We start from the raw sequence: 25236 nt of genomic DNA, 5'->3' as shown, positions 1-25236 counted from the left end.
GCAGTTACATGGACTGTTTCTCCACTTCCTACCATGTAATGTCCCCATGAAAATGAAAACTCCTGAGAATTAAGAAAAATAATATTTATTGTGCTCAGGTAGCTGAGAAAAAAAGAGGAAAACCTTTATTTATTTATTAGCAATATTCTGCACACTGATAGCAAATTTCCTACAGACTGAGATAAGAACTTCAGATTTCTAACCAGCTCTTCACACAGAGATTCCTGTGGGTACGTGGCTTCTGTGAGGGATATATACAAAGAGCAAAGATTGCTGAATTTGTTTCCTATTCATTTCCCTTAACATCTACCCTAACTAGCTCTGCAAGAAAGACATTCACCTGAATATTTTCCAGTTTCTGGGGCTGGTTTTGCCCTTGAACAGTAACAGGAAGGGGAAGACCTTAGCATGCCACAGCGCTTCTGGATATCAATTTTGGAAAAAAGTCTGGCAGATGAGCTACAGAAGTTAAGATACAGTTTGCAAGCAGTCAAAAGTGATACCTTCAGCTCAGGCATGTTTATTATAAGCTGCATAGGTAGTTTAACATCTGGGTCCTTAGTATAGTCCATGGGCACAACGTTTGGTGCCATTTCATGGTATCGGCCGTGCAACCTGTAAACAAGCAGAAACAAACAGCCAGTAACCAATTTCAAATAACCAATTCCATTCAGGCAGTAATCAAACAAATTTGTCTTGCAGCTCAAATCATTGGTTTTAGTGCACAAGTCTAAGCCGATCAAATTCCCATATTTCTGAAAAAAAGAGGGCTTTGATGCAGCATCCAGGATAACTGCTACCAACAGCCACATGTTTCTCGAGGTCTCTGAGGTAACTGAGCAGAGTTTCACACTGTGTGTATGTAACATTTAGGCATTGCCAGGTATGTGCACAGAAGGCCTGAACCAAGGCATGTACTCTGAAATGCAATTCTTCTCATATGTGGAAGTCTTACACCTAATTCAAAAACTGCTTAGGACAGAAAGTGCCCCTTTGTCATGTCCTATGTGTTAACACAGTGTATTCTGATCTCTCAGTAGGGCATATGTACTACTGGTATACATTATAAAGACGTATCTTGTGATTTATTTTCCTTTAACAAAAAATGCTGCTTGCTCGCTAGCGTACTAACAATTACATATAGAGAGTACCATGTTTTAACAGCAGAATGTAAACAAAACAGGAACACAGGAAGAAATGCCTCAGCAATGCCTTCATTTCCCCAGCTTTACCTGCAGCAGCTCCGCACCCAACTGAACTACTTCAGGTTCCTGTGTGTAAATAAACTGAAAAACTAGGGTAAAATAATCTACAGGCATCTGTTTTCTCATTATTATGATGTGCCACAAAGAACACATAAAATGAAATACAGAAACACATTTTTTCTGCCTTGTAGGAAACTGATGTCCTCATCCTGCACAGCAATATTTTGTGCCATATCAGAAACTGGATATCCACTATCTCAGCACATTTCAGCTGCTTACCACAGCTCACCCTGACATTTCATAAATACTGTGTAATTCAAGATGCAACAGCCATTTCCCTCTGTAGCAATTGATTTCTCCATTGTAAACAGCAGCTAAAAAGATGCTTCTAAATACAATAGAAAAAACAACTTAAAAGCACTTAAAAAGAAAAACTTAAAACTTTCAAGTCCAATGTCCATCTATGGTTATCTACTTTTTTAAAAGCTAGATTACTGAAAGGGTGTTATGGTCTTCAAGAAAATTAAGCACGCATTATTGGCAAAACTGGACCGTTGTGGACAACATTCAGAAATTCAGGAGCTGACAATCCCTGCTTATTTTAACTGCCAAGATTTCCTTCTTTACTTTATCTAATATTAGACCCGTCTCTTTCTAACATGCAATATCAGTGCAAAGTAAACCTGCCACATCTTGCTGACAGAATTCACTATCTTGTCCACAGAAATTGCAATCTATTTATACTGAAGTTCAGCCATACTTTTTGGCAGCTGAAAGAAGGATACAGTTCCCAACTCTAGACTAGACCTACAGAATTGTCTGGAAGGAAGGTGCTGGACACAGAAACATGCAGGTAGCTAACTGCAGATTTGAGGGCAGCTCTCATATCCTGTTTCCCTCCCAACTAACTCTGCTGTTTATTCACCAAATCGGTCAAAGATCTGTGGATGTAAGAGCTTTCTACCTGAGTGGATTTCACACTAAAGCATCCAAATGTGTCTGTAGGAAGTGGCTCTGATCTAACTCCTGCAAACTAAATTACAGCAATAAAACACACGTTCCACATGCTTTTATCTACAAGGATCCAGCAACTCTATTTGTAATAGCCTTCTCACATGGCATGATTATCATTTAAGACTGTGAAAAGGGTCATAAGATTTCCCTATACCAAACATATACTATGTTGCACTTACTCCATTATCCTTCAAAATAAAAAACAAAAAAACCCCAACCAATCGAACAACCACCAAAGTCAGTAACACGTTTTCCCTCTGTAAGATCTTGATGCTGGAAGGTTCTTCAGGGACACTATGTACTGTTTTCTAATCAACTGGATTGCCACTATCAAATACTGGATTTTGTAGAAAAAATAACAGACCTGCTTCAGCCTCTTAACAGGATGCCAAGAAAACCAACTGTCATAAGGAACACAGTCCTTTTTGCTGGAGGCCCACCAAAACTCCCGTTTAGTTGAATAACTTACCTTGCATTGGGAGAGTGCTTACTTTTTGGCAAGGAAACAATACATGTCTGATCAATTACTCTGTAACACGATGTAAAGCTCAGTAGACATCGGGGTTATTTATACCCATAGTCCTCCTGCCTGTATGCAATACCTCACTACACCTTGTAGTGTTGTGCACTATGAGAAACCAGTAATCACTTCCCAAATGATGCTCTCATTACTGAATGTTCTCTCACATCTCTCAATAACATTAGTTCCTAACTACAAATAGAGAAGAAACAAAGCTCTGGTAAAGCCTCTGATATTTCTTCTGTTTTGGAGAAGCAGAAGGTTCTTCAGGTGACCTGAACACATCAGAGCAGTTCTGACCTAGAGGAAATGCTTTTTGTCTTTTTATTCAACATAAAAAGCATATCTGAAAACAACCTCAAACCTCCTTATCTGTCCTAGACACAGAAACATTTATGTCTTCTCAGGGAGGTAATGTAAGGTTTTGCAGTGCTGTCTGAACACACAGATTTGGAAAAGCTGCCATTATCATACAAAGACCATAATGTATATTCAGAAGCCCAACACCAGCCTCACTGTCTTTGCAGCAATAACAAGTACAGCTGTATTTCCTTTAAAAGATTCTTCTGGATGGATGCAGGAACATTTTCCTGTTCCTGGATGTGCTCTCTTTGTCAGCAGGATTCCTTATTAACTTTGCATGAAAGTAGGAAATGAAAAATTGGCAGTGTCTTCCCTGCCACAAATGAGAGTGGGAGAGAATGTGGTGATACATTTAATGGCACATTTCATTAACTGATGAGGCTCTGTCCCCACAGGTACTAGTATATGTTTATGCTTCATATACAACATTCAAGGGTTAAGGCTGTGGTTCTGTATCATTTTAATCCAGACTAAACCCAGACTGCTGATCTGCCCTTGCAGAAATTTGAAGCTATTCATGTCTCTTGTATAAGCACTAACATTTAATAATGTGCAGTGAGGTTCAGGAAACTGATGTGTTTGAAAATAAAGATGATTTCACAGTTAGCTCCTTGAGGCTACTGAAGCAGTTGTGACAGCAGCAGAAAAAAAATGGGGGTTTAATTTTTCTATTAAATTAATCAAAAAAAGGCAGAACAAGACTTACCCCTGTAGACAGCAGTAGTTTTAAAATCAACTCAGCTGCCCATCAACCAGTGAAAACCAAAAGTGCTGTGTTCAGAAAAAAGGCCACAACACAGTTTTGTCCCGACAGCCTACTTTTGATTGATGATAACTTTAATTGTATTACTTTGGGTCTTTTACATGGCAAAAGGTAGGTCAGAGTCTGTTCCCACTTCTCAAGGGTGAAGCATCCCAGAGTCAGCAAGGATGACACTGTGGGAATTTGCTGGATATAGTTTGGGATGTCTCTTACAACAGAGCCTCCTGCTCTACCTGAATAGATCTGAAAAAAGAGATTTCTAAGCTTACATCCTGCAGCAACAATTTAAATTCACTGTTGAGCTTTGGGAGGGAGTCAGACTGTACCCAAGGTCACCAGTGGGTGTGTTAAAACACAGAGCAGCTCTTCCTTGGCCTGGTGTACATTCATCTCCACCATTAAATGTAGTGACAACACATTACAGCTGGCTGAGCTGCCTTTTTAACAGGAACTCTGCACTGGAGGAGTGCTGAAAACAAAAGATAAAAGCTTGCAATGGCTCATTGATTAGAAATAAGTAGAGGCTTTAAAGTGGCCTTTAGAAATGAATAAGCATCTTCCCAGTTTGGGTCCCACAGAAACAGTCACTTGATTTATGCTGTAAGGGGGAAACATTTTTATTCAGCAATATCTATCCTATTTATTCCTAAGTAAAAGGGATGCATTCAAAGACTTGTACATTACACTCAAGACCATCTCACAGAGTAAATTCTAGATTGCTCGGCATTGTTCTGCACTGTCAGAAAAAAAATAGCAAATGGCTTAACTAGAGCACTGAAAGCAGGCAGTGAGTGATGATGGACAGTCCCACCACGGGTTCACCGGAGCCATGGCATGACCTGACTATAGACTCGTTGTACAGGATGGAACAGCCTGTGCCTGCAGCAAGACCAGAAGTGCTCAGCTGCTGTTCAGTCATACTTTTGGTTATTCACCAGAGCTATAGGCTCCTGTCCAGATGCCAGAGCTGAATGGAACAGCTGGAGAAGGACTTTGTGTAATACACAGAGAAGAATTCACCACTCCAGAGACCAGCAGGAGAATTGACAAGTCAACATAAAACCCTGGAAAGAGCCAGGTCGCATCCATCAGCCCTTCCAAGCACCTGAGATGGCTGGAAGTAAAAGAAGCAGCAGCGTTGAAGATGAGACTGCACAGAATGCAGGACAGAATGCACTGATGGGAACTGATTTACAACCCTTGCTACAGAGGCTCTAGCCCTGTACTGATGCAAATCAGTGAACTGCACATGCTCTCTTGTCCTGCAGTCCTTTAATGGACAGCTGGGGAACAGAGCCAGACAGACCAAAACCTACAGGTCTGCTACACAGGGAGAAAAAGCTGCTATAGCTCAAAAAGAAGGAGGTTCTTTCATCTGGGGCTGAGAAACTAAGGAAGGAGGGGCCTTCGGGGCAACTGATAAAGTACTTGGAGGGTCTCAGATTTATGCCATACTTGCACAAACTGTTTTTGCAACGATAAATGTTAAATGTTACACATGGTAACGGAGGCATAAATCCCTGTGCTGCACCAATTCCTCGGTGAATTATTGCTTCCAAGGATTGCAAGAGGTTAGAACAGTCTATTAGAGAACGTGGTCTACCATGTGAAGCTGAAACCAAAACGACAGGAAACATGATATAAGGAAATTCAATCAGAAATTGAAACCACAACTCACTGAATTGCCACAGTTTGACAAACAGATAAAGAACAAAGGACAGTGAGAAACACAAGTGGAAAGAGTTGAAAGTTGAAGGAATTCTGTTACTGATATGTCTTTCCCCTTTTACAATTTCCAGTTGAAGTTATTTTCATTGTATCAATAAAATATAATAACTGGGCACTGAAATCAGATTTATAAAAAGGCAGCATAATAAGATGAGAAAAAGTGGATAGATGAGTCTTCTGCAAGTTTTTAATTAGCATGTAAAGTATTTATTCATCTTTGCAACGCAAGATGAAGCAGCACAAATTAATTTAAGAGAATACTACAAAAATATCCTCTCAAATAATCTACAGTAAAATTAAAAAGAAATTGTGAGAAATGTTTTTGGCAGACAATTTATAACACATTTATTCTAAATCTAGTTATAGTTATGAACCTCTGCCTTCCAGTATATGTACCCTACTGTTCCCAGACCTACCTGATGCACAGTGAGTGTAGATAAGAACACTTTATAATGTTTTTCCTTCCTTGAAGCGCCACTCAAACCCCTGCTCACAGGCATCTTTTCTGCTGGTGATTCCAAGAATCACAGAGTCACTGAGGTTGCAAGGAACTCCTGAGATGAATTGGTACAACCTCCTGTCCAGCAAGGGCACCTGGAGCAGGCTGCCACATCCAGATGACTTTTGAGAATCTCCAAGGCTGGAGATTCCACAACTTGTCTGGGCAGCCTGTTCCAGTGCTTGGTCACTCTCACAGTGCTTCCCTGTGTTCAGCCATAACCTCCTGTGTTTTGTCTGTATCCACTGCTCCTTTTCCTGGCACAGGCCTCTGTCTCCTTTGCAGCCTCCAGATCTCAGCTGTCTCAGACTTTCCTCACATGAGAGAGTCCTCAGTCCCCTATCCATCTCAATGGCCCTGTGCCAGATGCTGGAGCAGCTGTACTGGGGAGCCCAGAACTGGACACAGTACAGCAGCACTCCATACAGATCAGCACTGACAGGGATTCTCTCCTCTCACAAGCCTTAGCAAAACAGGTACAATCTGGCTTAAATATAATACAGGAAAAGTTTAGGGTACAGAAATACAGGGACTGCCTAAAACCCTTTTTTTTTCTTTTTCATTCATAGAGGATACAGAAATATTTTTAACAACAAGAATGGTAACATAATTATCAAGATCAACTGTAGCTTCAGGATATATGTTCTTTGTGTCTACAGTTTCTTGCCTAAAACTCAGGAAGATTCCGAAGGGTATAGAGCTTCCCTAATTTCATTCTTTTGGCTGATGCCTTTTCCTCCAAAGCTGACAATAGGGCAATTCCCCTTTCTGTATACAAAACTTCAAACTCTTTAAAAGAAAAACAGTTGTTTTCTAACTCCTCCCTCCATTTGTGTAGCAACTTGCTCCTCAGCAAGCTGCCTCCCAAGCAGTTTGCTGCATTTGCTCCCTTATAAGGAAGCTTTCCAGACACTTTAAGGAGCCACTGCTTAATTCTCTGGCAGATTTCAGATTTAAAATCCAACATTCAGCTGGATTGTCTAGAAGGGCTCCTGTCACCTCACCTTTCACCCATCAAGAACAAGCCACGAAACAGGCGGAGAAGAGAAGGCAACAGAAGAACTATTTTTCTTCTACCAAAAGGTTCAAGGGTTTGCTGACGTGCCAAACGGTGCCCAGCTTGGTCATTTAGTGCCACATTACCCTGGCAGTTGTCTAACTAGGTTAAGTCACTCTCAAGTAATATTATTTGAATTGACAACTTTTGTGCTTTTTGGCTAGGACAGACACCCAAAAACACCTGCATGTGAGTGCTTGTTTGGGTGCCAACCTGCAACAGTCTACAGCAAGGAGCAGAAACAGATGGGCTGATGAACAGTTAAGCATCACTGCTAGAGTAAAAGCTTGTCTGCCAGAAAATCAGATTTGTAAAACTGAGTAAGAGAAATAATGCCTTATAAGAGACAACTCAACCATTTGTTCCCATTTACAATCACAAGAGAGGCACATTATACAAACAGATTCATTGCTATAACTAAAGTGGTTTTTCCGACTTTACTTCATGTCATTTCTTTTCTTTTTATTCCTGTTTCTCTCTACAGGATGTTTTCCAGGAAAACAAATCTCAAATCATGATGCCCAAAACTGGACAGTCTATTCCTACTGAGGTCACAGTACTGCTGACTGGAATTCTCCCATTTTATAAACACTGCTGAGGCTAATGCATTTTAGAAATGCATTTCTCTGTTCTGCAAGAGCATTGTGGGGGTGGTGGTGTTAAAATGATGCTCACTTTGCTCAGATCACTAACCCCCCAGCCCATTATTTTGATACACTCCATTCTGCACTTGCACATTTTTTCTCAGTTCTTAGCACTTGAGTGTGTGAATTTTCTTTTGCTCACTTTGACTCGAGTAATTTCTCTAACATACTGAGTACTGTTGAAAAAGCTAATCTCGATCTTGATAGCATCTGCAACTCACTTCACCTCAGTCTTTCTTACCACTCTCACCAATTTTCTATGTTCAGGAGTATTTTGACCAAGAGTTCAGTGCATTTACACAAGTAGAAAAGGACTACCACAAACTGCAATATGTAAAAGTCTTTACCAAAATAAAGCCGTGCTGCAGCTGCTTCTTTTCTCTGACTTACAAAAGCAGATACTCACAGGAAGATTTGCTTTGAACAAACCTGCAGTGGCTGCCTCTGAGCATGTATTAAGTTCTAGGCACTTACAGACTGATTGTCTACCAGTGTGTTCTGGCATCTCTCCATGCAGAAAAGTTGTGTCCTGAAGCTACACACATTGGTCTAAATTTCCACATTCTCCTTAAGAAAACTGGGGCATGTTTTCAAAGCCCTAACACCACCAAAGCAACCAGAAACAGCTCTAAAAATGTGTCAGCTGTCCTATTAATATTTTAGATAATGTTTTGAGTCAGTTATAACATAACTATGCCTACAATAACCAACATTCTCTAATATGTTCTTGCCCTGGGCCCTTGACTGAATGCTCATATCTATGATCAGCACTTCCAAAAATCAACCATCTTTAACCAAGACTTAGGAGTGTATTTAGGTTTTCTGGTGATAAACAGCTATCAAACACCAATAGTGAGCTATGTTTTCTATTTTTCTCTTTCACCAGGCACACTTGCCTCTGCTGCAGTCTTACTTTATACTTTTTCCTAGATCCATTTTCAGCACTTTGTGTTAAACTTTTCTTCACTTAAATTAATTTAAATTAATAAGTTATACTATTTTCTAATAACTTGCACAGTATCCACACTCAGATTACTAATAAAAAATGTGTCTTCAACCCCTCTGACCACAGCCTGTGTTTATTTTGACTGAAGCTGCTGTTGACACCAAAGCCTTGCACTCTAAAGTCAGTGTGTAAGTCAATCTAACAGTTTACTGGTAGGGAAATGCTCTGCTCATTTTCAGTTGCATTTGCTCGCTGTGGCTCTCATGCCAGCTTTGGCACTCATCTGATCCTTCAGAGAGCTGATTCAGCTTATTAAACCAGCAGAAAATAGATTTACTGTTGTTTGGGGTTTTGATGGGCTACTTTCCCTGTAGGGACAGATAAAAACACTTAGCCCATTTCACCTAATTGCAGTCTCATGCTGGTTTACATCAGTTTATAGCAATCTAAATTGAAGCTGCCATATTCATTTCTTCATCCCCACCTACACAACAGTCATTAACAGCCATGCAAATGGATGGTGAGACAGACAGGGCTTTCTTTTTTTTCTTTTTTAAGGATGCTCCTTATTGGATCATCTCACTGAAGTTGGCAGCTGCACAAGAAATTCAGTTCACCCTGAAGAGGACTCAACCTGTATTTCCTCCATATCAGCCCTCGAGCATCCTGCAGGGTAAGTAAGTGCCCAGCAGTACCTGGCTGCCCCCTCTCTGAGACAGGGAGATGCTAAATCAGTAAGTGCTAATTGACCAGGGAGTCATAACCCATTTTATTCCTGCTCACTGAAACTTTACCTCAGACATGTAGGAACACCTCTGGATTCTACACTGACTGCAGGATGTGCCCTCACTGGTATCACTGAGCAGAAAAGCAGTGAATCCCTTTCATACAAGTCCCTGGCTCCACCCTAAATAGTCTACGATACTCACTTTAAGCTAATCACCACCTTGTAACAATTATACATTATAAGTGTATCTTAAATCCAATCCTGCTCTATTCTATAAAATTAATTCCTGCAGAATAACAGGCTTTATCTGGTTTCCTCACAAGTCAGATGAAAAGATTTAGCCCCTTCCACATGGATCACAAAGGAGAAATTTAAAAGAATTTACTTACCGAAGGATTTCCTTCCGAGTGAAGAACGTGCAATCCTGTTAAAGAAAAAAACATGTCATTGTACTACAGAAATATTGAAAAAAACATGTCATTGTACTACAGAAATATTGAAAACAATTGCAGAGAGATATTTCTCAACCTTTTGAAAGAAACTCAGGTCTGACAGAGAAACATTAAAGATGCCGTTTGAGTGCCATCTACGTTTGACTCAGAAAGCAATATACACTATAAAATAGCAGAAATATTTCAAGGACAGGCCTATTAGTAAAAAGAAAGATATTGATAGTGTGATAGTTCAGGAGGAAAAACCAGATTGCTGAGATACTTCTTCAATGTGGAATAACCAGACCACAAAAAAATTAAACAAAATTAAATCTAAAATAGAAGGTATATGCCAAAAGTATTCATTAAAAGAATATGGAAAACTACAAACAACAATCTGTTGTTAACAAAAACTGTCTTCTTACTTTGAGTATCCCCCTGCTGGAGACAACTGGTTTAATAATAAAATGATGTGGTTATTTATTAGTTATTAACCCTTTTTGCTATCAATCAGTTTGCACCGTGGTCACTTTGCTGAAGGCTGCAAACTCCTCTATTTTAGGAGCATGGATAAATGGATAGCCCCTGCCCTGAACAGCAGCAAACCATTCAGCTCTCCCTGTGCTATCACAGAACTAGAAATAACTGAACTGCAAAAGTAGAGCTTGCTGACTCGAGAGAAGAGCATCCAGGCATTCACTTGCATTCTAAATGGCTCTGTGATGTGACTGAATTGACACTGGTTTGATTCACTTCATGAACACCTCTTTTATACTAGAATTCAAACACTTCACCAAAGAACCAGAATATGAGCAGTGGCAGAGTTTGCATTTCACTTCAGTCACAAAATAAGATATAATTTCAGGTGCTGTGAGGAAACAATAATCAGTCCCATCCCATTCAAAAACAATCCCCTAATCTCCACTCTTACCTGGTATGTATTTAATGGAAATTCTGCCCTGCATCCAAGACTAGGAACACTAGTGGTAATGAAATATTTGATAATCAGTTGAGAACATCATTCATCGATTCAGAGAATATGTAACTCGATCTTAGAGCCGGCTCCTGAGGGTGTATATACAGGGGACAACCACCAACACAGAAAATTCTTTCTGATTACCCACCTCTCTCACGGCCCCATGTGATGTGGCAGGGCATTTGCCCAACCATTCAGCTCTTTGTAATGTCCCCCTTTAATGCAAAGATATTTAGAATATATCATCTTTGAAAATCAGCTTGTGACAAGATAACAGTATCAGACTTGGTAAGTCATACTCAAAGGGTACATACAAGTACTTTGTCTCTACAAGTCCTCCTCTTCAGTCAACCAGTGAAAAAGTATTTCTTTCTCAAGCTGAGACTCACTGGGGCTAAATGCCTGCTTCTTCCAAGGAGGGGAGAAGCAAAGGATTCCTTGCTGGCAGAAGCAAACAGCCTGTCTCGGGTGTCCAGGAACGCGATCAGTCCCGCAGGTATCAATTATTGAGCTGCCTTGCTCTCCTCCATACACAGTGCCTGGAGCAGCAGCTCTTCCTTCAGTGGACTGTGCAGTTCCAAGGCCCAGGAGGAAGCGCCTCGGGAGCTGCTGACACTGTCACATTGTCTGCAACTGCACAAAGTGACATTGGAGCCAGCTGGTCAAGTCTTCCTGAATTCCACACAATCAACGCAGTCAAACTGTCACTTAAGGATGCTTCATTTGCTAAGAAAGGGCAGGTGGAATCTCACAAATAATTGTAATGCCCTCAGAAGCAATCATCTGTAATTATACAGGCCGGGGAAAACAGCAGCCACTTAACTAGAAAGCTGACAGGAAAGCAATATACAAATAGAGACAAAGATCAAAAGGAAAAGTTACCATTTACCTTGCAGAAGTCCTGCAAAAATGCTATTGGAAGACAAATTAAGTCAGATAATGAACCATTTTTGCTGACAGTCCACACAGTTTTTATATTTTATTCTGAGTTGCATCATGAAGTTGACAATAAACAACGCTGCCTGCCTGGTTTTTGATCAAGTTTTTTACAAATGTTACCTAAACCCCACTAATACTGAAAACCTCTATAGAAGAAGCAGTTGCAACTATGTACCTGACCACTGTTACTAACAGCTCCATTTCAATTACACCTGCCAATTGCATGGAATTGTCAGGGATGAAGGGTGCCAAAAAAATTAAGAATGGTCTCACTCTTAAAACAGATCTTAAAGCTACGGAGGGTCAAAGCAGCACAAACTCATTGTGACCTGGCCTATACTCTTGATCCAGCCAGATGATAGCAGCTATGAAACAATTTACCATGTAAAAGCCTGTCTGGTGTCAAATGGCAAACACAAAACCACAGCTCCATGTGACCTTAGATAGGGAAGTCCAGCCATCCCTCTTGTGCCTCCCACCCTTTTATTTCTGCCTGTTCCTTTATGCAGACTTCACCTTGATGAACAGAATAACTGCATCAGAGAACTCTGAAGGAAGGAACTAATGTGTTTGTAAATGAACCTAGGAATAATGGACGCATTTTCAGCTTGGATCATTTCCTTTTAGTGACTTAGAATACAGTGTTGGCAGTACTGGTACAAGAGACAAAGGTGAAACAAGTATCTATTGATGGCAGGAAAGCAGTGCAGGACTGAGTTAATTTTCCTTTTTTTTTTTTTTTAATCACAGCCCTCAGTTGGATTAAAATTATGATGGAAAAAAGGTCTAAATAACATAATTACATTTTATAGTTGCTGGAACTTCAGCAATTTAATTCCAATTTAATTAAAGACTTTTGGCCAAAGAAACACGGAGGTGAATCATCCAATTTTCTTCTGGCTACTTCATTCATACAGAAAAATACATAATGAAGGACAATAAATAGTAAATTAACATGTTAAATTCACTCTCTCATAAGGAAAGGTGAAGTTGGCTATGGAAAGCATTTGTCATTTATGCACATGTTAACTTTGCTTTTCCTGCAAGCCAGAGATATCATGGAACACATTTGCTATTTTGTGGATTGTATTTGAGTTTACTAAGAGCACAAAAATTACCCGTCTGTTCTGCCTGGACACTAAGATGTCTGGGAGTCCTGCTAGAAAAGCAGAAACCGAATAAGATACAACTAAATGTGACCAGAGTTTTCACAATTCTTATCAGTTCAACATTACGGCAAGAATTGATCCTGGGAATGACTGCCTTTATTTCTAGTGCTATGCAATGGCCTGAAAGACTTCTGCTAACAGCAGGCCCTCAGGGCCTTTAGCTTCTTGAGAACAGAGGCTTTGCCTTGACAGGTCACTTATTCCAGTCCCTGAGAACAAACATGCACCTTTTCCAAGATCAACTCTCCCACTCAGTCCTCGTGCCCTTAATAATCAAGTAAATTACAAGTCCAACATGGGATCACCAATGGTTGTTTGGAGGTAAGATACCACTAAAATCTGCAATTATCTACTTAACGTCTTGTAACAAAGTGAATAAAACCAAGCAAACAGAAAATAAATTTCCCATTGATTTCCATGAGATCATGATCTTGTATAATGGGACTTGATTCTCAAATTTAGCATTTAGATGGCTTAACTGCTTCTTAAAATACTTGGCAGAGAGAAGAGGCAGAGAGCCAGCTGGTGTATTTAGGTTCCACAGGTAGCTTGGCTCATGGCTGGTAATTGGACTTTCTGCAAGTCACTCAGCATTGCTTGTAAAGTTAACAGTCTCTGCTCCTAAAACTTAATTTTTATAGCAGAGCAGCATGCACATGCTGTTAGCTTTATTCTTTTATTTCCTATGTCAGATGAATGCAGATTTATGACAGAACAGACTGAAATATGGTGGTCCACCACCTTGTCCAGCCATTGGCAGGACTTGACTGCAAACTCCTTGGTTGGTTCTGCTTTGTATTGAGTTCTACACTGATTTGAACAAAGCAAAAAAGGAGAGAGAGATGCTCTGACAATGCTGCTACTTAAGTGTCTGTAGAGTGTCCATCCAGCACACCAGGAGGTGTGGCTCCACTCAGCCCACGTGCCAGCTGCTCTGGGGATGGATTGCCAGGGCCCGAGAGCAGCACACAGCTTATGAATGGCAGCAGAGACCAGAGAATGGGAGGTTGCCAACCACCGCTCCCAGAAACAAGGACTGTGCATAAAGTACAGCTCTGAAACAAAGCTAATTTCATGGTGGTATGCAAAACATTCCTCTACAGAACAAAAACTGGAGAAATGAGCAACAGAATCAAAGAATAGAAATACTCAAATATGCTGTGAAACAGTATTTTGGAAAGCCATTAAAAGCATATTTCTCTTCTAAGAAAATACATATATATTATAAATATAATATATTGTATTCATAATACATATATTCTGCTTTGTACATGTATAGTTTCATAAGGTCAGGTTTACTTTGATCCTGCAACAGCTTAATTGGAAACTTTTATAAATACAAAAATAATATTAATCAGTCTTATAAAATCACTGCAAATTTAAAAAAAAAAAAAGCCTCAAAGATAATGCAGATACCATAAACCATATAGCTATCTGAGAGAGTAGCTCTTAAAAAATGCTAGCTATTCGATGCTGCAGCACCTTAAAAGGTAATATTTAAAGCAAATTACTTCAGAGGTTTCATTTTTAAAATTGCAAATGACATTTTGTACTGTGCCAAAGTACAAAATGTGTGTAAGAGCTTTTAATCAAAACACCGTCCTGTGAAGCAACCAAGAATCTGGCACCAGGCAGAAGCAAATGAACTCTTATATAAGATCTATTCTTAACTCTGTCCTAGCAGTGTTTTCCAAATGCAATACTTTTGTTCTACATTCCACATGACTGAGACTGGAATAGAGTTGTGCAAGACTGAGTCTGCAAGATGTTTCTGTATTTTCATCACTATTAGTGCATAAAGAGTTAACAGAGTCAATGAGTTAAAAATCCTGTTTGCATCAGAACAGCAATGAAAATTTTACCACACAGCTCACCCTTACTTGTCATATATACTTCACAATTACACCCAAACCAACCAAAACACCCACTGAGTTTCAGAAGGAAAAAATCTGCATCTGTAAGAACCTGTTTACATATTCATATGGCAACCAGGGAGTGAAAACAAGTCAGACATTAGCAAGGACTGAAAAAAAAAGCAAACTGCCAACAAAAGTAATTTTGCTCAATCTACAGATGCACCAAATGGTAACATGAAACAAGAACCTGACCAAAGGATGTTTTCACCAAAAAATTGCTCCATTATTATGCTACTTTTACTTGCACAATAACAGCAACACTGTATCAAATGAAAAATACTTTTTACAGAAGATCCCAGGGAACCTATGAATGCACTTCTTGTGTTCTTGCAAAGGATTAATTTTCCAAGACCCTGGATGAAGTCTGGATGGCTTTTTAAAGACAGCTTGATGAACCTGTTTTACTTCACAAATGGTGTTTTTTGACAGATCATAACATAACTTGTTTAATCTGGCTTTGCATGATTCTCCTGAAATATAGTTGAATTGCACTTTGACTTCAATTTTGATAAAAGGAAAAGAGTGAGCTCTGTAATAGAGAAATTCTTGTGTAAAAGAAGAAAGTCATTACTTCATCATACTATATTGTATTGCAATATTGCCTGTAAGACTGCCAGGGTAAACATCAGTTTGTTTTGAGACTGCATTAAATAATGCAGAGTAAATAACACCATTATGGAACAAATACAAATGGCTTGCAACAAAACCAGCAAGATGCCTTATAATCTCTAGGTTCTAGAAGGGAAATCAAACAAACAAACAAACAAACAAAAGGATCACTCAATTTGTACTGAATTCAGATCTCTTGACTCAAGTAATCCCAGAAAAGGAAATGAGATTGACTGAGCAGTGCAGGAGTTCATCCACAGCCCAAGTACAGTTTTGCTGCATTTCCTACTCAATACAATTGTTTTGCAGTAGAAATGCTGTGCATTGAGGTGAATAAATGTCTCTGAATGAATAAATAAGTTGCTTTAGAGCATACTTGTATTTTCCATTGCTTCAAGCATCTGTAGACACTCAAAACACCCTAAAATTTCAGTTAATTTTCTTTCCTCAATATGAGACTTGACCTCCAAAATCTTTAGGCAGCTTTTAAAATCTTAATTTTAAAATGTTCTTTTATTGCAATGAAACTTATCTTTTCCCTCACCAGACCTTGGTTAGATTTCACATTTTCTGTATTAAAAAAACCCTCAACAACCAAAAGCTCCATTCACAAAAAAAAAAAAAAAAACTAAAATCCACAGGCAGAACTCTATGGGCATAAGAATCATAAATGCCCAGTAAAATAATTTTCTTAGAAGGTCAGTATTTTAAATTATGTGAATCTCTATGAGCAACCCCGGGCTAGCAAAAGCCTAATTGGCAAAACATTTCGCTAATCTCCTGAAAATGTAAAGAGCTGCCAACAAGAACACTATCATAATAACAGGTGATATGATCTTAATAGCAGGTGTTAGGAGATTTGTAGCTTTCCAGTCTAACACCTTGTCCTTTCTTTGCTTTGCCTCTGCCTACTTGAATTTAAAAAACAACCAACCAACCAAACCTGAATGGTTTAGTATTATCAAGTTCTATTACAGGTCTCTTGTACAAACAGTTTCAACTGGCTACCAGTCTTAATGAAGAGCATTTAAAAACTGTCCATTGAAAACACTGAGGTCATCCTGTGGATGACCACATTTACAATTCTTTAATTTAAAGTTAAAAGTTCTGCTAACGACTGGCTTTTCAATATGACAATTTACATGCAAAAAAAAGGTGCATACATAGGATTTTCAGAAAGTTTTAGATAGATCAAACAGTTTTATTGATTTTATTTCATTAATATCACACTAGTGATCTGAGATTTATGTATGCTAGCTTTTCAAGCAGGTGATTTTTCTTCAGCCTAATCTTCACTCTCTAAAGCCAAAGCCACTTGCATAGGTTTTACCATGCTTTAGGCACATGAACTCCTCACTTTTTCACCTCATAATGTATTTTATGGAACAAGCACATAAAACACAAAGAATTTTTTTTTAATTATAAAAATTTTCCACCTGAAACAATATTAGGTGCTATAAGCTCAAAGCAATTTGTACGAAAGACAGAAATAATAGAAAGTACAACCAGATAATACAATGTCCAGAAATAGATTTCAATAAAGAAATTTTAAGTCTAACCATGAGGTGAGTGCGGTTTTGAACAGTCTACCAAAAGGAACTGTGAGGAAGTAAAAAAAAGAACAACGAAGATATATTTTACAAAAAAGATTGACACTTTTGCTTCTGAATGCTGATACTATGAACACTGTACTACTGTTCATAGTATCACTGGACCATTGTTGTAAGGAGTACAGAACTAACTCCCAGACACATAAATTCACAAGAAACTGCTTTAGGAAAAAAAAAAAAGACTCAATGATCAATTTATAAAAGCAATTTATATGTAGATGCCTTCCTGGTCACTGGGGTACAGATGTGCACAACAGACTGTTGCAAAGTGGACTGTGGTACACAGTGTTTTACTTCGGCCCATGCTTTAGAGGCCCTGGTAACTCAGCTGCTGGCTCAAGACATGAAAAACTTGCACTAAAAAAAATTATGGAAACATTGCCCCATTCTTCCTTTTTCTATTCTGAAGAAATCCCACAAATGAGAAGAAGGCAGGTAAGATGGCAAATTCCCAGTCAAACAGCTCCACTTACAAAGTGCCATCTCCTCCAGGATGGTGTGGAGAGGCAAGAGCCCCCTGAGTGGGTGGCTCCAGCAGTCAGCCCAGGATCTTTTTGTTTAAAAGACTCGAGAGAGATGCAAAACTAATAAATCAGAGGCAAATCACCATCCAAATTATGTCTCTATCTGATCCTTCACAGCATGAGGCTAATGCTCCTTCCTGACAAATTCTGCAGGTCAGTTATTGTCCTGAAACCTGTTTTTATGGTACTTGCCAAACATAGTCAAAAATTGCCTAGCTCTACACTAATGAACTGCAAGTCTGCCTGTAACAGAGAAATCCCAAAGGCGACTCAATCCACTGGGCCAAACTCCTGCCAGGCTTTGAGATCAATTACCCAGCATTATGAAAGGCAGGGGCTGCAAAAGCCATTAGAGAGAGGCAATTTCTACATGAAGAGCACTGAATTAGGGATGACATTTCAGCTCTTGCATTTGCCAGTTTATGTCAAGAGGATAACATTAATTACATTTGGATTTTGTTTTGTTTCACTGCAGTTGTGCTCTGTTCTGTGTTCACTTCTATTGTTAGTAGGAAGATTGGTGCTTTACAGATCTTTGATTTCTCTCTCGCCTATCCAGCAGGGATGTGAAAAAGCTTTTTTGGATCTTGGACTGCTAAGTCTAAGATGATTAACTTAGATTCATACATTACAGACTGCTGGTGAGAAGTGTGACAAAGTGGAAATTAAGAAGGTCCACTGTCACATTTCGTACAATGGCAAAAAAACTCACTAGGTCTTTATAAAAGCATTTAGTTTATGCCTTACTTTCAGTGTGGGATAAGGGCTGAAAGCATTTTAGCATATACACCTGGCCTCACTCCATGGCTCAGTATTTATACTTGTGACAAATCCACGTTAGCAGTGACTTGAAATAAAATTAGTAACTAAAATAATAGATTCTACTTCGATAGTTTTAATCAAAGATCACAAAGGTAAAATGTTATTAAGTTACCCAGTCCCTAAAGGGTCTGTATCTTAAGGGTCTGTCGCTTGCTTATCACAAGATAAACTAAATCTTGATTTCCTGTGCTGCTAATTCAATGTTTATCACTTCATGTAGGAGAACAGAGCAATGCATCCAGCCCTGGCTGCCTCTCTTAATAAGTAGTCACCTGCCTCCTTCTTGAGCACATTTCTACTCAATGCTTTGCTTCACTGTATTTTCAGAAACTTGTTCAAGATGCCCACTGTGCAGACAGCTTCCTGAAACCCATTTCAGTGAGATTTGCAGTGTGCTGAAACATGACTAAAAACAGGGCATTTTTTTTTTTTTACCCTACTTAAAAGCAGTTTATCCAATGTTAAGTAAATAAAGAAGTACCAAGTTATCCCTGACATAAAATGCACACTTACGATGAGGTAAGAAACTGCTTTCCAGGAATGGATACAAGTATAACAACACTTATTCTGGAATTACACTAAGCGTATTTCTCTGACTTATCCTCAGAAGAAGTGAATTTAGACAAGATCTATTTTATTCCTTTCCGCTCTATTGTCAGCAAAAGGCATCAGGGAGAGAAGGTGCTACACTTTTGTCGAGCTAGTCAAAATCTTTATTCTGCTTCCTAGTTCAGACACTGAGGATGTGACCCTTCTCCCTCTATACGGAGAGGGAATAATATGAATATATTCAACAACCCAGCCTTGGAATATTATTACAGCTGCTGGAAGGAACAGTAGAATATATACATGCAGGTTACAAAGAAAGTCTTCAATTATATGGGGAAATAAACCACTCCCCAAACCAAACAAAAACCCAAGTCATAAATATACGTAGATTACTCCCTTTCATCCCCGAATGCAAACCAAGATATCTTACCTGGTAGGCATCTAGCTGTTCATCAGTAAATATCGTTTGCTTATTACCCATCTTAAATGAGGAATCCTTCCTCTCTGCAAATGCATCCCATTAGAAGTAGCTGGATTCCTCTGTATTGTAGGCATTTAGAGCACGTATACTCCGTGAGTGTGCTGAAAAAATCCCAGAGCCTGCATCGAACTGGTTTGGATTGCACCTGCCCAGTGAGGAAGGACACAGTCTGGGAAATCTTTGCAAAGGCTTGACCGGAGTGTGCCAGGAAGGAAAGTGTTAAAATCACAGGCAGGTGTCGTGCAAGAACAGGGATACCAATCTGCCCCTTTTCAGATGCTTTTCTAAGAGGCATACGGAGCTTTTATGACCCAAACCCCGAGCAGCCGCTCGCAGCAGAACGCAGCTCTCTCTTGCCTCGGGGTCTCACTCAGGGCGCTCCTCACGGCACCTCCAGGTTCTGGAGCAGCTCTGCGTCAGCCGGTGGCGCTGGGCAGCGCAGCCGTATTGCCAGGCATCCCAGCCGGCCCGGGAACAGGGGAGCTCACGGGCATCGCACGGCTCTGCGAGCTGCCCTGCCTGCCCCGGGCTGCCCGGCTGGCTGCAGCCTCACCGTGTCCTCACGGCCCCGCACCGGCTGCCGCGGGGGCTCCGCAGGAAATACGCGTGTCTGCACCGTGCCTAGCGAGGATGCGAGTTCACCCCCAAAGGTGCCAAGCTGCCGGTCACCGCACCGAACACGAGGACTCCTTCGCGCATTAACTACATTTTAAAAAGTCAGCAAGATTAAAGTAGTTAAACAGACGCTATCCTGCCTCCTTAGGCTCAAGCAAGCACAGCAGGGAAGGAAAAACCTCGACCACAGCCTAAAGCAAAAGCGGAAAGTGCCAGTAGAGGGCTCACGGTGTGTTTTAGCGCACCACAACCCTACTGACGGGAAAGTAAAAAAAAAAAAAAAAAGAGTATCTATGAGAAGCAGACAGACAAAATCATATTATCTAACATCTGCAGAAGGATAAGCTCTTATAACAACAGCAGGAAGAAGTCTGAGTGAGAAAGGATGGCAACGGGGAAGAAGGACCCATTATAAGCTCACTTTCCATTCAGGCACATTGGAACAGAACAGGGTAAAATTTCCAACTTCTTTATTTGTAGTCTGCCAATGGTCATTATTTCCTGATCAAGATAGCAAGTTTAATAAAAGCACTTTGAGAATTATCGTGTGCTTTTTCCCTACAGCTTCTAATGATCCTGGCCTGATAACAGGATTGGATAACAGGAGTTCACTTTACCTTGGCATGGAACAACAAACATTTAAAAGTAATAGTGAAAGCAAATACATTGTATACATAGTAAAAACATCCTATGAAATGTGTTGGATATGTAGTAAAAACATTCTAAAAAGTGCTGAACCACAGACTGTTGTAAGAGATGGCTTATTCAAATTAGAAGATTTAGAAATGCAGGTTTGATTAGCTGCAAACCAGCACTGCCCTGAGCTACAAAAATTACAAGGCATATCCCATATACAAAATAAATGCCTTGGGATGAGAATGTAGGCAATAAGACTTATTAGCAATAAGCAAACATCAGAGTTGTAACATCAAAGAAATGCATTCTAGCAATAGAGCATATTGCAGCACAGTTTCAAAATAAGAGGGAAGAAGCTACAGTAGTAAGGAAAATACAAACAGAATGATTTACCATCAGACAAAGAGAGCAGCAAGCATCTGTTCAAAGACCATACAGCTGTACTGACTGTCGCATGGCAAAACTGATCTCTGTTTTCCCAGTCCCTAGTGCTTTTTTCTCCTTTTCCCTGGTGTCTAGTGGCTTTGGATTCCTATTATGTTCCAAAAAGTTTTCCACAGGTAAGTCAGAGCATTAAAATAATTTTTAAAAATCTGCAAAATACAGTATTTCTTTTTTTTTTTTTTTAAATCAAAAAAACAACAATCCAAATGGGCCCCTTGGAGACTAAGAACTTGCACTGTTCTGAAAGTTCTTACCTGTCCTCAACTCTGAATGAGCTCCCTCATTGGCTTCAGTGGTTATATGTATAATTAAGCATGGTTAATATCTCTGATCTGGTGCTACTAAAATGCAAGAGATAACAGCTGCTCTCAATCAGACTGGGCCAATACTTAGGCAAGTGATTTGCATGAAATGGCATTCCATTCACAGCCACCTGCTTCAAGCTGCCCATCTATGCAAATCAGATTAAGTATAAATGGCCAAATTACCTCTAATGTCATTATACAGGAGTTAATCATCAGCAGGGGTGGATATGGCTCAGTATCTTTTAATCTTGTGATTCTGTATGCTTAACAACACTCGTACAGTGAAAAGCTGACATCCCATCTCTTCATTTTTCACCTGCTTTTCTATCCCTGGCTGTTTCCCCTGTACCCTAGATGCCAAACACATCAGAAAGTCAGTATCTTTTCAATCAAAGTACCAGCAGTAAAACAGCAGCAGAGCTTAAAGGAAAGCATTAACTAGGCAAGGCTTACTTGTGGTTACAATGTAGGCCAGAGGATTCAGATATAACTGTTACGGGTTACACTATACCAGCTAGCTCTTCCCAAGCATATCACAGTGGTAACTGCATCTCAAGGCACAATTACCTTGCTGTGCCAATTGGGTAAAATTTAAAAGACAGTATAACACGCAAAGTCTTTTTCACTCCTATTTGTTTGTACATGTCAAAGTTCAGATGATCTTCCAGTTTACTCTTCTGGACTTCTTCTATCTGTTCCTATTTATCAAAGATTAGCTTATTTGCCAGTTGGGTGTTAAGCAAACTCACTGCCAGCATGTTGCTGCAACAAATCTATAGTTTTCAATGTGCACAGCAAGAGCTGACTTTAAATACTACCAGTACCACCACATTTCACTATATTTCAGTTTTTAAAAAACCCCTTGCCAAATCAAGTGGTTTTAAGCCATTAGAAATAGATAGCAAACATCTTGCAATAGGTTGCAGATAAAGTTTGTAAGGAGGACAGTATATTTAGAATAGTCTTGCCATTTCACTGCCTGTTGTCACAGAGACGATGGTTAAATAGCCCCTGCTCATTTGCTTTAGAAGTTGAAATCCCAGAGCAGGAAATACTCTGTTACTCACGCAGCCCAGAGCAATATTGGACAGCAAGATGGCCTTCAGCTGCAATGGCCTCAGCTGACCACAGCTGCAGGAGTTTGTTGCCACAGCCACAGCTCAGGCGGTGGGACGCGCCAGGCTGGCAGCTTCACACAGCCTTTGGTGCAAATTTCTCTGCTCTGAAGTGTTGCAAGCCCTGGCTGTCACAGCAGGTGATTGATCTGTTAGGAGAGGTGTAAGTTTAACGGCCTCCAACAGACAGGTCAGAGTACCTGAAGTTGCCTTTGTAAATTATGCAGTGAGAATGTGAAGGTGGTTTAAGTACAAACTCCAACCCCTCACCAAAGGAGGCTCAAGCTCCTCTGAACAGACCACTTCACCACAAGAGGATGCACTCAGAGCTTTAACAATCACATCGCATGTCTGCTGCTCTCACACATTGCTACGGCTTTTAGTAGGGGACGGAGGAACCTAGGACATTTCATGCCCATTACACCAAGTATTCCAACAACTTCCCTCTCACACGGATGTTTCCTTGCAGAATAACTGTTCATAAAGAGTTACTCTGTTAGCAAAAAGAACAGTTTTGATTCAGAGGGGCTGCCTGTGCATTTATTCTGTTGTTGCTTGCACAAGTCCCTAGGCCTGCTGCTGCTGCAGGTGTGAGTAACTGTGATCACTACCTGCAATGGGAGAAGTTCTGTCCTCCGCTGATGCTGTAAAAATCTCCTCTGAGTTATTGGGATCTGTTTTATTTACTGGAAAGCTATTCAAAATTCTGTTTGCATAAAATAAAGGAAAAATAATAACATTCACCCTATCCAGCTGCTGTGGAGCTAAAAAAAAAAAAGTTCCTTAAAGATGCTACAGAGCTACAAAGCAATACAATTGCATGAACTATAAATAAAAAATGAACTGTAAATACACAGTTATGAAAACCTGAAATATGTGAAAAATGACAGTTTTTGCTACTGCAATGGGTTAAAAAGTTGCTTCTCCAACACATGGTGGATGGGAGGATGCTCAGACCCCACTAAATTTGTCTGAAAGTGATACCCTGTGAGAGAAGGCTTCATGGGCTTGAGCTCTGTCTGAGGAATGAATAAACAGCTTGAGAAACACGCAAGACTCACGACTCTCAAACCAGGGAAAGCTGCCGACTCGCTATGAGGAGCAGGAACTTTATAGGGAGTTTTAGTGCTAAAGAAAATAAACAAAAAGGAAAACCTTGTGTGAAAATGTGTTGGTTTTATGATCTTATCTATCTAGCTTAAAATTACACTATGTTAGAAAAGGGAGGTTTCTGAGTGCATTTTGTTAAGCCTAATTTATCCATAATAAATATAAATTAGCTTTTTTTTTTTTTAAGGTGTTTTACACAAGACAATGTCTTGCCTCAGGGACAAAATAATAATAAAAGTAATGATTGCCTTAGCAGGCTAAATGTAATATAATGAATTTCCCCATAGTGATGACTAGGGGAAAGACAGTATTGCTGTCTCCTCAGAGGCATTATTTTCGTAAGCAAAATAAGTACTCATGGGTTTATTATTGTCTTCTGCAGCCCTTCTCAGAACAAATCCAAACCAGCCACTGTTAATGTGTTATTACTGTAGCATTATTATGGTAACACCCACAAGACACAGACCAATGGGTGTTGAAAATGTGTAGAAGAATTCCCCACAATATATCCCCTTCCCCCACTTTTCAATCCAAGTGCAACCTAACAATGAAGATGCAGATACAGTCACAAAGACAAGAAAGCAACATGAATATATCTGTTCACTATGTATATAGTTACCAATACTGAGCTAAGTAACTAGAAAGGCTGCTAATAATCTTCTAATTCAATCACCAAAAACTGGCACAAAATCAGTCTGAGACAAACCTCAAATTTTAGCGTTGCCAAGTGTAAGAAAGGTAGGAGAAGTTTTTAAAAGCGGCCATTCCCGGAGAGATGAGCTCAAACTGCCTTACTTCCAGCCTTAGTTCTAGCTCGGTGCTCTACTGTCCAGGAGGCCCCGGCTCCCCCGCCGCCCCCAGCGCGAGTGCCCGGCCCGTGAGCCGCCCTGGGCCGGCCCGGTCCCGCGGCTCCGTGGGGCAGCGCCGCGGCCCGGCCGCCACTGCCAGGGACAGAGCCTGCACCTTCAGGGCCCCTCACGGCCCCGCCACTGCCAGGGACAGAGCCTGCACCTTCAGGGCCCCTCACGGCCCCGCCACTGCCAGGGACAGAGCCTGCACCTTCAGGGCCCCTCACGGCCCCGCCACTGCCAGGGACAGAGCCTGCACCTTCAGGGCCCCTCACGGCCCCGCCGCTCCTCCAACGGACCCAGCAGCAGCTTTTAAAAATAACAAGTACCTCAGAAATGAGGGCAAAAAGAAGTCTTACATGGTCCCAATTTCAACAGCTTTGCTTTTACCACTTTAAATACATGGGCTTAGGAGGCTTCTGAAAAATCTGGCGTCTTTCTTAACAACTATTTTTTCCCCCCATAAACGACCCGAATCCTCCGGAGGCACCAGGCCGTCCGCCTCGGCGCCTCCCGCGCCGGGAGCGGGAACTCCCCGGCATCACCTCCACCGGGCAGCGGGATAAGGGCCGGGGAAGGAGGCTCGGACCGCCTCAGGCAGCGGCGGGCGGGAGCCGAGGGGCCGGGGAGGAGGCTCGGACCGCCTCAGGCAGCGGCGGGCGGCAGCCGAG

At 40.5% G+C, this 25236-nt stretch overlaps 1 protein-coding gene across 3 annotated transcripts in view; it reads right to left on the bottom strand.

Annotated features, from left to right (window-relative positions):
- Positions 1-25125, bottom strand: part of CIB2 (calcium and integrin binding family member 2) — a 38010-nt gene extending 12885 nt beyond the window's left edge. The window contains exons 1-3 of one of the 3 annotated variants that reach the window (XM_038147671.1): positions 24424-25125; positions 9856-9890; positions 504-615 (exon numbers count right to left, since the gene is read on the bottom strand). In XM_038147671.1, the coding sequence (XP_038003599.1) occupies positions 504-593 (90 nt within the window). In that variant the 5' untranslated portion in view covers positions 594-615; positions 9856-9890; positions 24424-25125. Of the gene's footprint in view, positions 1-503; positions 616-9855; positions 9891-19441; positions 21301-24423 lie in introns of those variants that run through there. The other 2 variants (XM_038147672.1, XM_038147670.1) reach the window with 2 other exon arrangements.
- Between the last annotated feature and the right edge of the window lie 111 nt (positions 25126-25236).

The sequence above is a fragment of the Motacilla alba genome, chromosome 10 (assembly GCF_015832195.1).
Source record: "Motacilla alba alba isolate MOTALB_02 chromosome 10, Motacilla_alba_V1.0_pri, whole genome shotgun sequence".
Classification (NCBI taxonomy): Eukaryota; Metazoa; Chordata; class Aves; order Passeriformes; family Motacillidae; genus Motacilla; species Motacilla alba.
Note: the sequence above shows the minus strand (reverse complement) of the source record. Positions and strands in the feature narration are given on the sequence as shown.